Below are 19,745 nucleotides of genomic sequence, written 5' to 3'. Positions count from 1 at the left end.
TCTGCGGCCATTTTTCCGCCCGACACGTGGTCCGCGGCCATTTTCCGCCCGACACGTGGTCGTAGGGAGGGGGACTCTCCCTCCAAGCAATAGCCGCCTCCCTGTCCACGCCAGAACGGATTAACGGTAATTACATTGACCCTTATGGGGAAATTTCCTTCGGGTTGCGACCAATTCGGGTTGCAACCAGAGCCACGGAACGAATTAAGTTCGTAAACCGAGGTTCCACTGTACCTGCCTTGATAGAGAAGACTGACTGTAGCCACATATTACATTACATTGAATTTATCTCCCCCATCTCCCCCAATGGGGAACTCTGGGCGGCTCACAAAGTATAGCTTTAACAATTACAATTACAATCTATTGTAATTACAATTATAGTGCAGCCCTATTCTATTGTGGCCAGCAGCAATTGCAAGGGAGTCAGCTCATCTGGGCTTTCTTTGGGTGACTACATATACAGTAGTCACCCAAAGTGTTCCAACCATGTCAGCTAGATAGTACCTACCCCCAGAAAAAACTGTACTAACACCTAAGGTCTGGAGCTGGAAAGGAAAAGTAACTTAGTCCTGACCTACAGGACCAGATCCCACATGGTAAAAAATTAATGACAAAATCTCAAGAACTGAAACTGCTGAATATAACAGTACTTCCTGAAAGGGAAGCATCCTGAGTAGGTCAGGACATTTTTGGCTGATGACATGTGAGCAATAATATGTTAGGTTACAATATGGTCCCTAAATAGAGATTCTAACTTGTATAGAATAGCGTGAGTTCTTGTTATACCTGACATGTGGACAAAATGTACCCAAAGTGACTGGTAGCAGAGAAAGCTGTATGTGGCATGGATACAATTAAGGTTAGTAACCTAGTCTATTCTCTCCGTCTCTTACTAAAAAGTGTTGGGAAAGGTTTGATTGACCAACAACATAATGGGAGTGGAGATCAATATTTGTGGATCCATCTGGTGACAACCAAGGCATAAGAAAGATTGCATGTTGAAAAATAAAGAACATGAACTAAAAAATAAAGATAAAAGTGTGCGAAACTAAGAGAAAGAGCAAAGAAAAAGTAGATCTAAATGAAAGTGGTGGGATCTTGTGAAGCAGAGCTGTGAATACATGCATGGACATGAACATATTGACTTAACCATGAATGAAAAGGCTCCAATATACATCAGGAAGTATGAACTGGTGTCAAAGTAATTGTTCTGGGTGCATATAAAAATAGGAATTCCTAAGCTGGTGATAGTTCTATGTTTTTCCTGAGTGAATAGTAATAAGATTTTTTGTTTCAAACAAGTAGTTTAAGCAAAAGTCTATTTGTGCATTCACATTGCAAGTAAAGGAATCCAAATCTAAAAGCATGGTTGGCTTTTATGATAAAACACTGAGATAATTAGTGATAGATAGAAGAACTATGGGAGGTTCTGAATGTGGGGCAGACCATTATTTTGTAGTGTCAGGAGTGGATGTTGGGAAAAACTGAACACAGAAGAAAAGGAAGTGAAAAAAAAAGAAACAAAGTAAAAGAAAGATGACTAGAGGAAGAGAAAGTATGCCTCTTACATGAAAAAGTATTAGATAATAGATTTTTCTCCCAAGAGAACTGAAGTAGACCAAAGGAAAAAGGATGTGTGGAAGCTGTTTGGAACAGGTTAAAAAGAATTATATTACAGAATGCTATAGAAGTATATGGAGTTTCATAACAATAGGAGGAATGAAAAAGGATGCTTTGTGGAATGAAATGAAAAAGACTGTGAATAAATTAAAATGCATTTAAAAATTCCTGCAAAAAATAAAATAGTGTATTAAAAACGGGGGATCTAGTTAGATGGTATAATAAGAAAATTTTTTTAATATGGGTGTCATATGCTCATGAAGTGACTGAGCAATTCATTTCATATATGTGCAAATACTTCACCCGCACCTTACTATGCAAAGAATACTGCCACTAAGATCACCAGGTTCCCAGCACCAGAACAGGAAGAAAGGAACTCTTTCCTGAAGAGGAGATAAAAGCTGAGCATTTCCAAGGTTGGTCCTAGAGGGAGCTATGCACTTCACTTCTCTGAGGATCTACACCTCATATTTGGGGGACTGCGCATGCGAGATGGCTGAGTCAGATGCGTGGAATTGGCATGCAGAGGACAGAAGACCACAGCAGTGAGTGAGTGAACAACTCAATCACAGTATTCAGAGCTTAGTAGTATAGCAATTCTGGCCTAAAATTTGGCAGAAGGAACTGGCTAGACAATTTGTTATTTTGTCTCCAGCTGCAAATTGCAACCAGGCAACCCCCAATTATATGGCTGAAATAAAATAAGGGTATGTGATGTCCCTTGGTTGTTTCATGTATTTCTGAATAAAAAGAGTAACAAAAGTTATATGTACATGTTAAAAGTTAAAATAGATGAATTTACATACCCTGAGAGAATGTTTATTAAAGATGGGAAAACAGATATTTTAAGACTTGCAAACACCAGCCGAAAAGTAGCAATAGTATGTAATCTCTTCCAAGGAATGAATGTTTGAAAAAAGAACTAAATGGGTATCAAGCACAAAACATATATACAAAGAGTATTTGAGAAGAAAGGGAGGATTAAGAATGTCAGAGTTCAACTAATGAATTGATAAAATGCTCAAAAAAGGTATTAGAAATATAAAGAACAAAAGGTAGTGTGTGAATTGGTATACAGACTTGATGAAAGAATGCAAGGATGATTTTCAAGGATAGAAAAGTATGAAGACATACAGTGAACAGTAGAATAAACTAGATTTAGTTAATTTCTTTTCCTTTTTTCCTAAATCATGCCTTTAAATTTCTTTCATTCTCTACTTATCTCTTCTTCTTCACCTTGCAAAAGGTGTCCTAGGATCACTGTATGTTTTTGGTTTGGTCAGCAAAAGCCAGATAGTGACATTTCTTATCAACAACATACTAGGGCCGGATTTTGTGGCAAAAAAAAAAAAAAAGTCTTACAGTAACCCAGCAATGTCTACAATACAAAAATATGGACATGTATTTCCCTGGCTACATACCTCAGGAGCAAGGACAAAAGTCTGCATGAATCTCCGCATTGGCTGAGTATTATTAGACAGCTCACCCATGACCTGGACAACAACGCCATCATTAATCGTGGCATGAGCATCCACATGGCGGATCTTTGTGCGGCAATCTTTAAAGTTCAGTGACAACACCTTCTTGTGGATATCCTAAAGAATAAAATGGAGAGGATGAAAAATACACTGGGATAGTAAAAAAAAAAAAAAAAAAGAGATTCTCAGAAATGAAATGCAAGTATTAGCTTCAAATCCAAAACAAACCATCGAGTTCTGGAAGTTCTGCTGAACCATTTAGATTGGCAGTAGCCCAGTAGAAAAAACGTAGTACATCTTTACTATTCCAGGTTTCATGTGAAACAAAATCAATAGAAATCTCAGAGAGCAGTAAAGCAAAAACTGAAAAACTAAAACATATCACCCCCACTCTCTCATCCTGTACGTTTTCCCAGCATCTTCCTCTCCTTCCCACCCCTCAGGCATCACCACTAGTCCACTGTCCTGTGCACTTGTTCTTTATTGTGACGGCCTCTGCACTAAGAAACAAGCTCCCAGCACCTTCCCTTCATTTCTTCCTTCCCTTTCTTCAGTTACTGCCAAGGTCCCCATAGTCTTCAAGGAAGACTCCTAAGCTCTGGCTTTTTCCTGCTCTTATCCCCCCACCCCCAATCACTTGTGCCACATTTTGTTCCATATATGGACAAAACAAAACATCTGAAATTAAACAGAAGGTTTTGTGCATCTTAGATTCACGTAACATGAACATAGAGTAAAGATTTTTTTTTTAAAAAAAAAGGCGTAATAGATCCAATTTATCCTTTTGTTAACCCAAGCCTCTTCTAAAAAAAATCTAGTTTCATTAAGCTTTCCTATTTAAAGTAAACATTTAAGTATCTGTGCCATCATATGCCAAATTCACTTTCTACAGCAGTGTAAAGTACAACTGACTGTCTAAAAAATACACAGTATCTAATTAGAGTAATAACAAAAAGAGATACTGAGGGACTGTACTGATGCTTAAAGCCTAAGAATGTACAAAATTTATATCATCATTATAGCCATTATTGGCTGGCACAATAATCAAGCAGGAGTTCCTGATCCCCATATCCCATTTCAAAAATCCATTTCCTAGTTTGAAGTGCTATTTTTTTTCTAGACATTTTACATAATGATTTTACAAATGCTTACAGATTGTCCATGAACGGCATCCGCTGGTTTTCCATTTGAATCCAAGCCCCCATGAACATATGAAGAATTCTTTCCATAAAATCTGTGAGACAACAATTTACGGACACTGTATATACATACAATTTCAATCTACCATGTGCATTTTCACGATGTTATATTTACAGGCATTAAACAAGAGATTTAGGCCCTTGTTTAATTTGGATCCATGGATAAACAATAATTTACCAAATCAATTTCTGCTATGGGTATTAGTAAGGATCAATCTTTCACCTTCCACATGTAAGAAATATAGAAAGAATTTTGATATTATTTCAGGCTTGTTACAATAATAGACTACAGACAGACAGACTAAAAATTGGGGAAAATCAGGTTTTATTTAAGTCACTAGTTTAAATCTCACTATATACCTATCTCCTCCACGTACGTTAACTGCTTTCATTTAAGTCATTCAGTGTCTAATTCTCCAGTTTTTTTTTTTAGAAAATCTATTTGAATCCTATTTATATAATTTAAAATGCAGTAGCTTACAAATCCCATCAGCTCTAGCAAAGCTAATAGAAAGGAGTTGTGGGAATTATAGTCTAAAATAATGGGGCTATAGCGTATGTATAAATGCAATCTGTTAGTTTGGGCTGGTTTCCTGATTTTTAGTATGTAAGCATTCTTTGCAAGCTCTTGTAACTTGCTATTATATGTTATAATGTATTCGTGTAATTAAGATACAATAGCAGCCACCATTCTTTTCTTTTTTTTAATTCAACAGCCACTTGCATGTGTAAACAAAAACATCAGCACAGAGCAACATACTTTATTTTTTCTTGCCTTGTGCCAAAGAGACAGTGCAATTCCCAGACTACCCAAAACTCTGTAGCTTAATCTTGCTGAAGTCAGTGGGGGACAGTGCTCATAAGGTGATGAATTTAAAATAAATTCATACATACATACGTACATACTTCATAGGAATGGAAGGGAAACCTTCAGACTGAGAGAGCTACTAATTGAAAGGAATGCTACATTGGGATTTGTACTGTTTGCCCTAATGTATTGGCTGTGTGCCTCAAGGTTTATTTAAAGAAGAGAAAAGAAACCCCAGGGTCCCTGGTAACAGATTCTAATCACAATTAACTGATTTTTCATCATCAGGTGAAAGCAGAATTATGGTTTTTTTAAAATAGGGAATTATTCTAATGTTTTCAAAAATGTTTTTTAAAAACATAATTGGTCAATTCAGCAACATAGTCTGCCATTCCCTTATTTTGTGATTGTAATGAAAAACAAAGAAGGGGGCAGTTTCAAGTCTCCGTTGTTTCATATGGCCAGAAATCTTGGAACATCTTGAGTTTTGTTCCACTAGAACACCTTATTTCAAGTTTTTTTCTGTCAAAACACAGCCAAATTTAAATTATCAAGCTGCAAGTTTACTTCAGCCAGATACCACTTGAATTCCAAATAAGCTATTGAAAATGCCTAAAAAAAATTGATATGGTTTGATCCTAACTTGAAGAAATGCATGTAAATGACATTGACTGTATAATATTTCCTAACATATGCACTTATTTATGAATTTCTCCTAATGTATTTTTCATCAAGTGCATAAAAAATAGTGATGCAAAAAACTGAAGGATAACTTCCTTCTGATCTGCATATTAGTTAAGAAAATGCAAATTAGGCTGGTTAGTATTCAAATATGAAAACAATTTCACCCCATCCCTACTTTGGTATGAAGCTGTGGGGAATTCAAGAATATGGAATTTCTAAAAAGCATCTTACTACTTAGAACAGTAGGTCTAAAATGCAATGTAGTATCTTTCCTGATAGAATTGACAGTAGAAGGGAGTGGGGCAGTCATGTTCCTTTTAAAATCTGCATCGAAGAATTACACAATTGTTCAGAGCATATTTTGAGGTGCCACACTTGAGGGGGAGTAGATAAATCTGCTTGCATAACACCAAATTTCAAGGGGTGGCTGTTGTTCTTTAATGTAGCAGCAAATTGCTAAAAGATAACATAAGGGTAAGGAGATGGTGTGAGGAATAAAGCACAAAGGTGTATGTGCAAATACCAAACAGCAGAACAATTTATTGTTACAAAAACTTTCAAAGGTAAGTTGAAAACTGTACCTGTGCAGGTAGTCTGGTGCTTGATTCAGCAGAGTATAATACTGTCTCACGAACTCCCGCCCAACCAGCAGGGGACTTGGCTTCTCCATCACCATTTCTTTGGTCAACTGAAAACTGAAGGCCAAAATCTTCATGAAAATCTGAACCCCCTCTAATGTCTTGCAAGTGAAGCTGAGCTAAACTAATTAGTTTACTACATACGTTATTAAATTATCATAAAACTCAGGGTTATCCAGGGATATAAAAGTATTTGATTTCCTTCCTCCCAGGCATTCCTTAGGGTCCCTAAGCATGTGAGAAGGCTGAGTTTGTACTGGCTTTGCAGATTCAGCATGAGGTATATGAGTTATGTCTAGCTTCTAGAAAGATCTCATATGAAAGGAAAAAGTTACCATTCTCCAAGTTCTTCCAATACACTCAAGGGAATATGTATGAAAGTGACAAAAGGTCTCATTTTACCTCATCCATACTGAGACAAGCAATAACACAAATCCTTATTTCAATTCTTTAGCAATCTTTCCTCTCCCTTCAAGAAGAACTAGAATTGGCTCATCAGTCCAAACTATGGAGCATACAAAATAGAGCCCTATGAAAAGACCTGGACAGATGCTTCACTTCTATCAATAATTTGATCAAAGTTATCTCGCCAAGGAAGTGAAACAGTGCCTAGTATCTATCAGAGACCTGAGATAACCAAGCCTTGTTGAAGTGATCACTTTGCTGGCCTTCACTATTTTCTACATTTGTATTTGCAGAACTCAAATACAAGACGTTTTAGCTGTTTTCATGAATTTTGGGGGGGGGGGTGTTGTACATCACCCAAGTCCATTGGAGTTGGGTGGCTATAATAAATTTTAATAACAACAACAACAACACTTCAAGCAAAATTCTGCCAAGATTTTATAATGTCGCCAATTTTCCCAAACTTGTAAGATCCTCATTTCTTTAATGCCTAGTCACTAAATCAAAGAGTTAGTAATCAGGCTTACTCTTTGAAATATGGTTTAATTAAACTGGTATCTGATAGAACTTGTCAAAAACTTATCTACTTAAAATATTAATATACTTCTATTAGATATATCACTGTTCATTGTCCATGAGGTTGAACAGACATGTAACTGCTATACGCCACCCAGAGTCACTTTTTGTGAGATGAGCAGCTATATAAATTTGCTAAATAAATAAATCAAAGGTTAGCTAATCTCAAAATCACATGGAAACAATTATCATTGGAAAAAAAATCCTTTGTAAAATATAATTTGCTCAGATGAAAAGATTTAGACATTTATATGTTCATTAATCTGGATAAAATATTAAGAGATGTAACTATGTGAAATAGCTACATCAAACACAATAAAAACTCTTGGGGCAACTCAAACACCAATACATTTCTCATTGCATAAACTTTTGTGAACCACAATTACTTCATCAGATTCAGGAAAGATCATCCTGATCATTTTGCCTATAGAACACACACACACACACACACACACACACAGAGTTGGGAAAGGACTAGCAAAAGTCAAGGGGTATTGAAATACAAGCAGGTGAGTATAAGAAAATTGTCTATTATACCAGTGAGTGAAACAGCTGTAGGGGTTCATCCATGGATAAGTTGATTAACATAAGTAGTGTAAGAAAAAAAAAATAGTATTCTTTTAAAATACCTTGGACCCAGGTTATCTGAGGAACTGCCTCTCCCTGGTTACACCTACCCATCAGGATACCATCCCATCAGGTCCAGCAGAAGGATATGCTATGGGTCCCATTTATTAGGGAGTTTCATCTGATGGGACCCAGGAGGAGAGCCTTTTCTGCTGTGGCACCTGCCTTCTGGATCATCATCCCTCCTGAAGTTACTTTGGTCCCAACCCTGCTGGCCTTCGGAGAACTCTGAAGACATGGTTATCAGGCCTGGTGATTCTGTAGAAGTATGGAGCTGATGAGATGGCTATATTGTTCATAAGTTGTTGGTTGGTATTCTCCTGCATTTTACATGTTATGGTTAATTGTTTTTAATTGTCTTAATTTTTTTTTTGCTGGTTTTTGTTACTGTTTTTTGTTATTTATATTTTTTGTTCTTTTGTTTTTAACTTTCCGAGCCACCCAGACTCACACATGTGAGATGGGTGGGCTATATAAATTGAATAAATAAATAATGGAACATTAATATTCCAAATGAATTCTAGATTAGCTGTTAAGGGCATCGATCCTGAAGTCAATGACGTCATCCTAAAGGGCTGAAGTATTATTCCTTTGTTTTTGGATACTGCTATTTCAAGCTGTTAGCCATTTACTCTTTTGTGCAGAAACCAGACAGTTCTTACAATATAAAATACAGTTAAAGGTAAATACTTCCTCAAGCCTGGCTGAGCTACATATCCATGCAGTTTTTTCAGCAGCAAAACAGAAATGTTATCACCTTAGAAAATGAGAAAATATGTCAATCCCTGATACTGTATTACTAGGCTCTATAACAATATTACAAGAATAGATTTGGATAGGACAAGTTGAAATCAGGATCTGCTGCTGGATCTGGCTTCTATATCTGAATTGCTCTGATGCAGTCTGTTATTGTGTGTAAGCAAAGAAGTCCAAATGTATTATCAAAGGCCCAAACAAGGCAATGTTGACCAGAATAAATAGTTAACGTACACAAGTCTGCCTTTGTTAAGCTATTTAACTTCACTGAATGAGTATTACAGTTTAACAAATGCCTGCTTAAAATCTCTTGGATACATGGCTGCCTGTTGAGTTTGAACAGATACCATTATATTGTAGGGATCAGCTATAAACAATATGGTATTCTGAACTGAAATTGGAAACATTATGCTTAGCAATTGGTTTCTGGCATAAAAAGATATAAAACCCATCTTGTAATTTTACAGTAATGTCAAAAATGAATTATTGTGAAGTGAGGTCTAGCATCAAGTTAATATGAGAAGAAAGTTCTTGAAATATTGAGAGAATGTTGGTATAGTAGAGTTCCATAAAAAGAAATTACAGGTAGTCCCCACTTAACAGTAATTGAGACCGGAATTTCCACCACTAAGCATGACGTCATGTGACTGCATCAATTAGCAACAGAAATTCTGGCACCCCAGGTTGCCATTGTTAAGCAAATCAACACGGGCCATTAAGTGAGGATGTCACATGCGACCTCCTACCAGCTCCCCCATTGACTTTGCTCATAGGAAGCCTGCAAAGGACACAAATGGTGATCATGTGACCACAAGACACTGTGATGTTGTAACTGCGCACCAGGCACCTGGATTGCAATCATATGACTGCAGGAATGCTGCAACCAACATAATTTCAAGGACTGGAAATAACTACCACTTGTTCAACACTGCTATAAGTTTGAACAATCATTGAACAAATGGTCCTTAAACGAAGACCACCTGTACTGTGGTTGAACACTGGCAGAACTTCAAAGCTTAATAAGTGGTGGCCCACCGGTGACACTTTTTTATATATAAATCCACTTTTGGTAATTTAAACACATGAAGAAAGGAAATCCATGATATCCAGTATATAAACTAGCACACTGATAGCATGTTCTCTGAGAATGGAATCCATATAATTTAAAGGCTTATGAACTAAATCAAACTATCACCTTAAAAATTTCTACAGCATAATGCTACGTTCAACGTAGTAAATAGGATTCTAACTTATTTCATTAAACTTAAGATATACACTTAAGTTATGCCATAGGAGTCCATCATCTCTAAAATATCTAAATTGATTTATAAACAATTTAGAAACAAAGGCACTATACTACCATTTAGTACAAAGACTTCTGATCTGGATAGTGGTTCCTTACCACAGAAGAGGATTTGCATCATATTTTACTCCAGCTTTATCAATTACAACTTATAAATTGTAACTCAACAGACCTGCAGACCACCAGGTTGCTCAGCTCCTAACGAAATCCAAGCAAGCATTTCATGGTAAATGTTAATGCTGATTTTGGGGGGAAGGGAGTCTCTTTGGAAAGTGAAGAGCATATTTGGGCACTCTCATAAAATGACTGACAACATGGACCATGTTGGGAATCTAGGAGCTGCATGTCTTTGAAGTAGCGCAGCAAACAGTGTTACTGAGAATTCATCTACTTGCTTTCCACTTGGTGAAATTAGAATGATTCTAGAATGTCTCTTGACCAAATGGCTGAAAAGCCACTATAACGCATGTTCAGTATTGGCAACTGAACTGCCTTTCTTTATGCATTTGAAGCAATATATTTCATCTCACTTTCCAAACCAATTAGGACACTTAAAATTAATCAGGTCAGAATCACTCTACTGTTTCTATTTGTGGAATAGATGGACTAGATGAAAGCTACTTTGCCCAATCTCCATTTTGTGAAAGCTACCTTGTCCAATTCTCCCTCCCAATAATTAGGAACTTTACTAAGAAGGAAAATGGGACATGGTAGCTTTCGCAAATCTTGTCTTCAGCTTCTAGCACTACTTTCCTTACCTACTCTACCAGTTTCTCAGTACTGCATGGGCATAACAACAAAATCTGATTCTGTCTTTCCCTTCAGTAAGAAAATCCTATAGTCTTACCCATGGGTAGTCTAGATGCAAGCTATTATAAAAGAATTTTTTAACACAGAACCTATGAAATTGACAAATCTATCAGAAATTCCAATATATGTAACTGGAAAGTAAGTATAAGCTTATTACCTTAACAGTATAATAAAAAATAAGACCATGCTCAGGCACCAACTATCTAGGAACTAGAAGGAATGGATCATCTCCCTTCTACATCTAGAGTGAAATGTTCCAGAAGATTCCAGGGAATTCAGCTTCATACACATAATCTGCAGGTATTCTCATCACTAGAGGCAAGATGAGGAGTGGCTAAATAGATATTATTCTACAAGCCAGCAGATTAATAGAAAGAATTTATTTCAGTCTGGCATGCAATGTTTTTCTGTTGTCACATTTTTAAAACTGTGAAATAGTTTTCAAAAGCTGCTTAGAGATTTTACTATCCAGCAAGGAGGAATGCTATCTGCCAATAGCAGATAAAGATTGAAGATTGCAATAAACCTGACCCTGTATTTCTTCAATTACATTCAAGGGTTGTTCTCTCTTTCACAATGTCAGAATCTAGTTGCACTTTTCTAGACCAATACATTTTGTAAAAAGGCACAGGTTTTCATGGACTACAGCTTATTTTTTTTCAGATGTATGGAGTGGGTTTTACTGATGTAGAGTTTAAACTGGGATGCAAGGGTAGCAGGCGGGGAGGCAGAAGCAGCAGGCTTGTTATTCAGATGCAGGGTACATGTGAGGCAGATTGTTAACAACCTACTGTGCTTGTTGAGACCTTCAGAGATGGCCCAAAACCTTTTGATGTATGTGAGTCTAGCATCCCGTTCTATTGTGCTGGTAGTTTCTTTATACCAAACAGCTATTTTGAGATCTGCAAAGGAGCGTCCTGGGAGGTTAAAAGAGTCTGATTTTACTTTGTTTTAAGTCCCCACCTCAAACTTTTGCTGATTAATTCTTTTGTGGATAGTCTGGCCTGTTTTCCTGATACAGAATCCAGAAAGGTGTTCTTAGTAAATGATGGCATGTATCACCTTGGAGGAAGAGCATGTGAAGATACCTCTAATCTTGTGTGTAAAGTTGCTGGGGCCTATGATAGCACCGTTGGTGTAAATGTGGGAGCAAGGCAGACATCTGTATTGGTTGCAAGGTCTGGCTCCCATTGTTCTATATTTCTTGTTGCTTGTGATAATTTCCTTCAAGTTGGATGGTTGTCTGTATACAAGTATGGGCCTATTGCCCAGTACCTAAAAAAAGTGCAGTTTCATTGTCTGATATGGGCTGTAGCCTATTAATAATGCATTTGAGCAGCTTAAGCTGTGTGCTGTAGGTGATAACAAACAAGTGTTCCATTTTTGTGATCTTTTAATAGGTCCTCCCTCAGTATCAATTTGGCTTTGCCTATTAATCTCATTGGGTGGATAATCAAGTCTTCTAAATAGCTGATTTAATTCCATCAGTTGAGCATTTCTGTCAAGCTGGTTGTGACAAATGTGGTTATAGTATACACTATGGTTAAAGATTTTGTGATATATTTTGGGTGGAAGCCAGAAACACATTGGTATGCATGGCAATCTGCATGTTTCCTGTACAACATGGTGTCTATATGTCCATTCTATAGTTTTACCATGACATAAAAGTAGTTAACTTTTTCTGAAGATAGGCCAAGGCTAAGGTGATGGGGTGGAATTGCTGAGTTCTGATAGAATTTGATCAGAGACTGTTTTCCAATGGATCCAGATGACAAAAATATCACCAGTAAATAAGAAAAGGTGCTACCATGCTCCTGATTTTTGGCTACCATAGACTAACATGGCCCTCTTCCTACAAGGTCTTTCACAATGTGTAACCAAAAGGGGCTTCCTTCTGCCTTCAGAGTCTATAACTATTTTAAAAAGTGCACAAACCCTAAAGTTGAATATAGAAGTTCCTAATCCTATTTGGAATCTCATTTAATGAAAGGTATTAAAGCACATATATATCTCTGAATGTCAGAATCGCAAATAAAAACACTGTTCAACTGGTATATTAATGGCCAAAGCAGAAGAGCTAAGTACTCTGATCCTCATACTTAAGTTACATTTTCACTGAAACTTACAAAAGAAAATCCAATGTAGTAGGCACGTCTGCACTTTCTAACAGATAACCAAGCTGTATGCTTGACCTGCAACTGAATCAGCAAACAACTGGTTTTATAAAGAGATCTTCAAGAACTCTCATAATTTTTAGCATATTTCCATAATGGTGGCGTTGCATCTTGACCTTACAGAAAGAACTGTGTGAAAAGGGAAGTCCAGTTTCCAATTCAAGATTGTCCTAGCTGAGCAGTATATGGAATCACTTTATGATAGGATTTGTCAGCATTGCTACATATAGTCAATACTGTTCCTGTACACTGACTTCACAGATGTTTAACAACCCACAGTTTTTCTTCTAATTTTGGAGGTATGAAGAGGATTGGGATTGCTATATAACTACATCATCTGTCCATTTCTATAATTTCACACCTAGGAGCATCAATTGTCACTCTTTAAGAGACCCTATTCTTAGTCATGACAACCAAAACTGCTGAAACTTGGATTCAAATAGTATGATAAAATATGAAATTGTGATGTGAAAGCTAGCATAAATTTGCTTGAAAATTTCATTAAACTCTGAGAAGTAGAGTGTGTGTTTCAGTTTTTACCCTGATTTTGCTTTTATTACTAGGTATTCACATAAAACCATTTATGTGAGACAAGTTACAGCTAATAAGATATTTGAAAAGTCAGCTTTCAAATACCTGTTAAGATACTAAATTCCTAGATGAGCCTGTATCAAGCCCATCAATATCAACACCCAACCTATCCAAACTTACAGGTCTTTGAGCTGTTATAAAGGAAGCATATATGCAGTGATGAATTTTTTTGATGAAGCAAACCATAAGAAACTCATGTTCCCCTCAAGGACTGATGAAGATGGATAAAGTCCTATGTCTGTTCCTTCCTCAGCATAAGAATTCTCAATAGCATGCAAGGAACTCAAAAGGAAGAGTGCAAAACACAGAAATAAAGAGTAAAACTTGCAGAGCCAGCATTAATTGCCTCATTTCATCATTATATAGCTGCCCATCTCACATATGTGACTGAACAGTGTACAATAAAAACTGTAAAATAAGTAATTTTTTTTAAAATCTACAGTTAAAAACATTGATCAGTGTTACTATTAACAGACTAGCAGAAGGTTTGGTGTTACAGACCAGGGTTTCTCAGCCAGGGTTCTGTGAAATCCTAGGGTTCCGTGAGAAGTCACTAGGGGTTCCCTGAGAGATCATGATTTAAAAATTATTTCAAATTCAGGCAATGAGCTCTCAAAGTGATGAGCAGAGACCAAACAAAAAACTAGTTACAACTCTTTGAGCTCTCTGGGATTGTGCTGCAGGACTGTGTTTATTTGGGTGAATCCATTTTTAATTTTTGATGCAAGATAGGGGAGACCGTTGATAACAGGTGAACGCTATGTTGCAAGAAGGGAGAAATATATTACAGGAAAGGAGGAATATATTGAAGGAAGGGGAGGGAGAAGTGTATTTTTCAAGAAATTAAAAGACTTGTCCAATTTAGTCTGTGATGTCAGTCTCTCCCTGCCACATATTTTCCCTGTTTTCCTACAGTTATTTTATCCCGTTATTTTAAATAAATTTTGTACATGGCCCAGAATTGAGCATTCGTGCAGCAAAAAACAAGCACAGGTTTCACATTAAAGAGTTAAGTTTCATTCTTTTAGTTTAGGAACACTGTTAATGCACACATACAAATGCGCACATGAAATGAATATAATAAATTTGTAACTTCTGGCCTATATTTCAGCCTGAATGTGCAGGGGTTCCCCAAGGCCTGAAAAATATTTCAAAGTTACCTCCAGGGTCAAAAGGCTGAGAAAGGTTGTCATAGACAATACAGCCACCTCACTAATTTGCCATTTCCTGGAGATACCCAAGCCTGTTGACACAACTATGTTTTGAGGGACTTCCAGAAGAATATTAAGGATAGAGCCAGTCTCACCTTGGGGGGAATTATGTTCCACAAGGCGGATGCTACTACAGAAAAGGCCCACCTCCTGTCCTGCCAGAGACCTGCACTCCTTCTGCTGGACCTGACGGGACCGGCAGAGATAATTAGGGAGAAACGGTCCCTCAAATAGCCCACTCCCATGCCATGAAGGGCTTTAAAGGTCAAAACCAGTACCTTGAATTGGACCCGGAAGCAAACTGGCAACCAGTGCAACTTACAGAGCAGAGGTATAACGTGTGCCATTCTAGGGGCAAGCATAACTACCCACACTGCCACATTTTGCACCAGCTGAAGCTTCAAGATACTCTTGGAGGGCAGCCCCGTGTAGAGTGCATTACAGTAATCCATCCGGGAGGTGACCACATGAGTGACCATACGTAGAGCCTTCTGATCCAGGAATGGATGCCACTGGCACATAACATGAAGCTGTGCATAGTCCCTCCTAGCCACGAATGCCACCTCTTTGAGCAGGAGTCACGATTGTAGGAGGACCCCCAGACTGCACAGAGTCTGTTTGGGGCAGTGCAGCCCCATCCTCTGATGGGCATAGCCTCTGGAGGGCCCTGAAACCCAGAGCCATTCAGTCTTGCCAGAGTTCAGTTGAAGCCTGTTTTTCCCTATCCAGGCCCTTACAGTCTTCAGGCACTGGGATAGGACACCAACAGCATTGCTTAATTCAGAAAGGTATAATTGGGTATCATCAACATACTGATGATACTTCACCCCATGGCAATGGATGATCTCACCCAGTGGCTTCATGCAGTTTTCGAATAGGAATGGAAAGAAAACCGAACCCTGTGCAACCCCACATAGAATTCATGCTGATTTCTGTGAATTAGACAGTAATATTTGTGATCAAATTCAAGAAGGTATAGCAATTCACAACTATTACTAACAAATTTTCAAGGCACAATGTGTTCATTCTTATAACTTTTTATATTTACCACTGAAAGTGCACAGAATTGTTTAAAAATATAGATATTTCAGAGTAATGTTAACATCTGATAACAAGGCTAGTCACCCTTTTCCATTTCAGCTAACACCAATTAATTTTAGTCTATTTCAAACAATCAGTACTTATACTGTACATGGATGACAATCTAATTTATACTTTCTAGTACTTTCTGGATTTTATTCCATCATTACTATATTGCATACATAGCGCTATACATAACTGCTTAATATCCAGCCTGTGTTTAACTATGGATTGAGCAACCTTGGCTTTCAGATACCAAACTCCCAGCATCCTTCTCCACTGACCACCAGATGCTAAGAGTTATAATGTCTGGAAAATCATATATTCCCCACCTCTGTGAAAGACCCTCCTTTTTGCAGATGGGGATATTCTTAAAATGCATTATTAGGGTATTTCAGCTAATTTTTACTCTGAAATCTTAAGAGTTACCAACAGCTATAGGATTAAACTACCAGTGAGGCAAATCTGCTATGGAAGTCCTTGGATGAGAAGCAGAAGTCTCCATATCTGCAGCAGCTGTTCTAATGATAAAAGTTTTGCAATATAACTCCAAAATGGGAGAAATTACACGAATACTGAAGCTGCTCCTTCTACTTGCTATCAAAGGAAGAGAAAAGTCAGGAAAGGTAAAGCTCTTTCCTTTTCACCCTCACTAAAATAAACTCAACATGGTTTAAGAAATGGCAGTTCCTCTATCATGAACTCTTTAACTCCCACTACACACTCTTGGTCTCCATAGAAATATCCTGCCCATGGCTTTCCCTTGGTTATATATACAATATTTACACAAATAAAAGAGAATGTGATTTAGCAACACACTCCAATATTTAGAAATTCACAATAAAACTCTGCTAGCATGGAGAGGGATATAAATTCCATATCATCTGGTACTATTAGCTTTCCACAATTATTCCTAAAGAAGCCACTACATATGCCCCAGTCTTAAACATTCAAGGAAAAAAGTATTACTTTAGAACAAGTCCTAAACTAGCTGGAGATGGAAACTTTAACTCAACATTTTTCTACTGCAAGTTAGTAAAGGGTAATTTAGAGCATCATTGCTCTTTTAAAACTTCTCAATGGAAAGCTAAACGAGGTACAGTTACAAAGCACTGCATCACAAGCAAAAGCATGAAAACTTTTCTTCTGTTCCATTCATACAAATTATTCCTTGGTTTTAAGTTAGAAAGGGGAAGAAAAAGATAGTTTCTGCACAATGCAGGTTACTACTAAAATCATTTTGCCAAACCAAGCAAAGAGGAAGTCAAGCTCGATTTTCTCCCTTGGCTGCCTATCTCAATTGCCTATAAAATTTAGCCTTCTTATAGTAAAAAAAAATAAATAAATCTTAAGCCTCAGAGGAAAATTGTTTTCCCGTGAAAAAAAGTTATATGACACACAGTAATATTTAGAGCATTCCTTATAACAGGAATATTACAAGGCATGAAAAGCAAAGAAGAGAAACAATTTTCCATAACCAGTCAAAATAAAATTCTACATAAATACAGTTGTTTGGAAGAGGATGTATAAGTACTGCCATGTCAAGCTCCAAGAATCACTTGTGTTACTAGTATGTAACATCAGCACAAAGATCAAAATAGCCATTAGGATGTTTCATCGTGTCTTTAACTTAAGGGAACATAACTGACATTCCCAAAAGAAATTGTGCAATAGACTTTAATAGAACTACATTCAATATAGAATTACATTTAAACCACAACTTTTGTGGCTTCCAAATAGCAAGTCATGAAGTAGTCATGCACCTAAATCTTAGTAGATCCATCTACACTTCCTAAATGTAATACTGGTGATAAGACGACAAAAATAGCACTGACTGGAAACATAGCTATCCTATAATACTCAGCAATAGATTACAAAGCTCCCACTTGACAGTTTACATATTAGTTACAATGTTCACCACATATTTCTACTGCCAGGTGGACATACATATACACAATTTCTATTAAGACTATTTGGGAAAGAATAGAACTCACTGACAGGTAAAATTATTTGAAAATTCATGTATATGACTTAAAGCTTATATGCACATATTTTGTGCACGCTTGCATGAATGCAACAACCCTAACAAACATTTCCCAAGAGAAGAGGGAGGACTGGTTATTACCACTTAAGTAAAATTGAGAATTTTTGTATTCCAGTCTAATTCTGCTGCTCGTGCAATGAAATTATCACTCCGTAGACAAAGCTCGCAGCTGTATGCCTGAGTAGCACAATAAAGCTGCAACCTCAGCTCACTTTGTAGCGCTGCTCGCTTTACCAATGCCTTTTCTCTTCGGAACTGAAGGACACCATTGTCCTCTGCATGCAGTTATTTCTACTACGGTAAAAGGAGCGGCCTCTCACGCCTCTTTCACTTTAGTACTCTCCCGCTCCTCCACCGCCGAAAACGGCAAGAGGGTCGCGGATTTTCGTCCTTTTTATCGGGAAGCGCAAGAGTAGAAGGGCTGCGGCGGCTTCAGCGTCCCGTTTCCTCCTCTGGCAGGCCCGCAGCGCTTTACAGGCACGCTCAGGTACCTTCTTACTGAGCTATTCAGAGCGCGGGGCCACCTTTTTTCTCTCAGGGCACGAGAAGGGGGGAGGGAGAAGCGAGATTTGGCACTGATAACCACCGTCTCCGGGGGCGGGCTTAGAGTCGCCCCCGTCAGTATAAAAGGATAATCCTCCTGGCCGCGCGCGTGCGTTAGGCCGACCCCCCGTCCTTCACATCCCTTGGCCGGCCGGGCCTGTTAACGCCGCCAAATCCACTACCGCAGGCATGTATTCCCGCACTACAAAGCGGCAGAGATACAGAAGGCTCGCTAGCCGCCAGCCCTCCGCCCTCACACCCCACGATGCCCTCATTCCGCCATTCGCGAAGTCCAACGCCGACAGGCAGACTCTGATAACCTTTGGCCGTAAGCCGCCGCACAATCGTATCTTTCGCGCGGATGGCCAAAGCGGTCTGAGGCATCCACCTCCGCCGCCCCGCTCGGGAACCGAAATAAGGCCGCAGACTCTGAGAGAACCCGAACCGGGAGCGAGGGAGAGGGAGGGGGAGGAGGATCGCAGGCACCGCCGCTCGGGCCCTGCGCGTCTATGGCGACGGTGACGACGAAGGCGTCTGCAGCCCCATGAAGGACGTGACCCGGCCTACCCTCCCAAACCAACCTGAGGGCGAGGCGGAGCTGGACTAGAGGAGATTTCACTCCGAACGAGGAAACGCACACGACGAGAGACGGGAAGCACCTCACGCAACAGCGTGCTCAGCCGCCGGGTAAATATACCCGTCGCTCAGCCAAACACTACTGCACACCCACATCCAATCAGCTGTCGGCCAAGTTCCGAGCTCGGAGACCGATAGGCCCGAAGAAAAAAGAGGGCGGACAGCTTTCAGAAAGGCAAGGAAATAGCCCAATTGCGTTACGGGAAGCATGAGTCCGATGAACAGGATTGATGCCTGCAACAACCAATAATTGCCAAGGAAGGGCGTATTAAGGCAGGAATAGAAGTAATAGATTCAGGCGAAGACCAACGAGACGACGCTCCCTTCATTATTAGGAGAAAGATGCCGCGGAGGCGTGGTTACATAGCCCGGCAAGGATAGGTGCGCCGCACGGTTGAAACTCTAGATAATCAAGACTCGGAAACCCCGTGCAAAAAAGGGCGTTGCTATGGATCAGTACCGGGCGCAGAGTCCAGTTACGACGAACGGTAACGTATGATTGACAGAATTGTGATGCGGACCTCTTTAGAGGGAAGCACCTTACCCTGAAACGCGGCCAGTT

General features: G+C 38.7%; 1 protein-coding gene across 5 annotated transcripts in view; it reads right to left on the bottom strand.

Moving 5' to 3' along the window:
• Window positions 1-19,279, bottom strand: part of G3BP1 (G3BP stress granule assembly factor 1) — a 32,780-nt gene extending 13,501 nt beyond the window's left edge. For 3 of the 5 annotated variants that reach the window (XM_088133869.1, XM_088133871.1, XM_088133870.1), the window contains exons 1-4: window positions 19,129-19,279; window positions 6,371-6,484; window positions 4,251-4,332; window positions 3,042-3,215 (exon numbers count right to left, since the gene is read on the bottom strand). In XM_088133869.1, the coding sequence (XP_087989995.1) occupies window positions 3,042-3,215; window positions 4,251-4,332; window positions 6,371-6,465 (351 nt within the window). In that variant the 5' untranslated portion in view covers window positions 6,466-6,484; window positions 19,129-19,279. Of the gene's footprint in view, window positions 1-3,041; window positions 3,216-4,250; window positions 4,333-6,370; window positions 6,485-18,867; window positions 18,890-19,128 lie in introns of those variants that run through there. The other 2 variants (XM_088133872.1, XM_088133874.1) reach the window with 2 other exon arrangements.
• Window positions 19,280-19,745: the final 466 nt, after the last annotated feature.

This window comes from Python bivittatus, unplaced genomic scaffold (genome assembly GCF_059951505.1).
Source record: "Python bivittatus isolate LINGU-HERP-01145 unplaced genomic scaffold, Pbiv_v1 ctg000080_np1212, whole genome shotgun sequence".
NCBI classification, from domain to species: Eukaryota; Metazoa; Chordata; class Lepidosauria; order Squamata; family Pythonidae; genus Python; species Python bivittatus.
The sequence above is the reverse complement of the archived record's forward strand: the minus strand, read 5'-3'. Positions and strand labels throughout refer to the sequence as shown.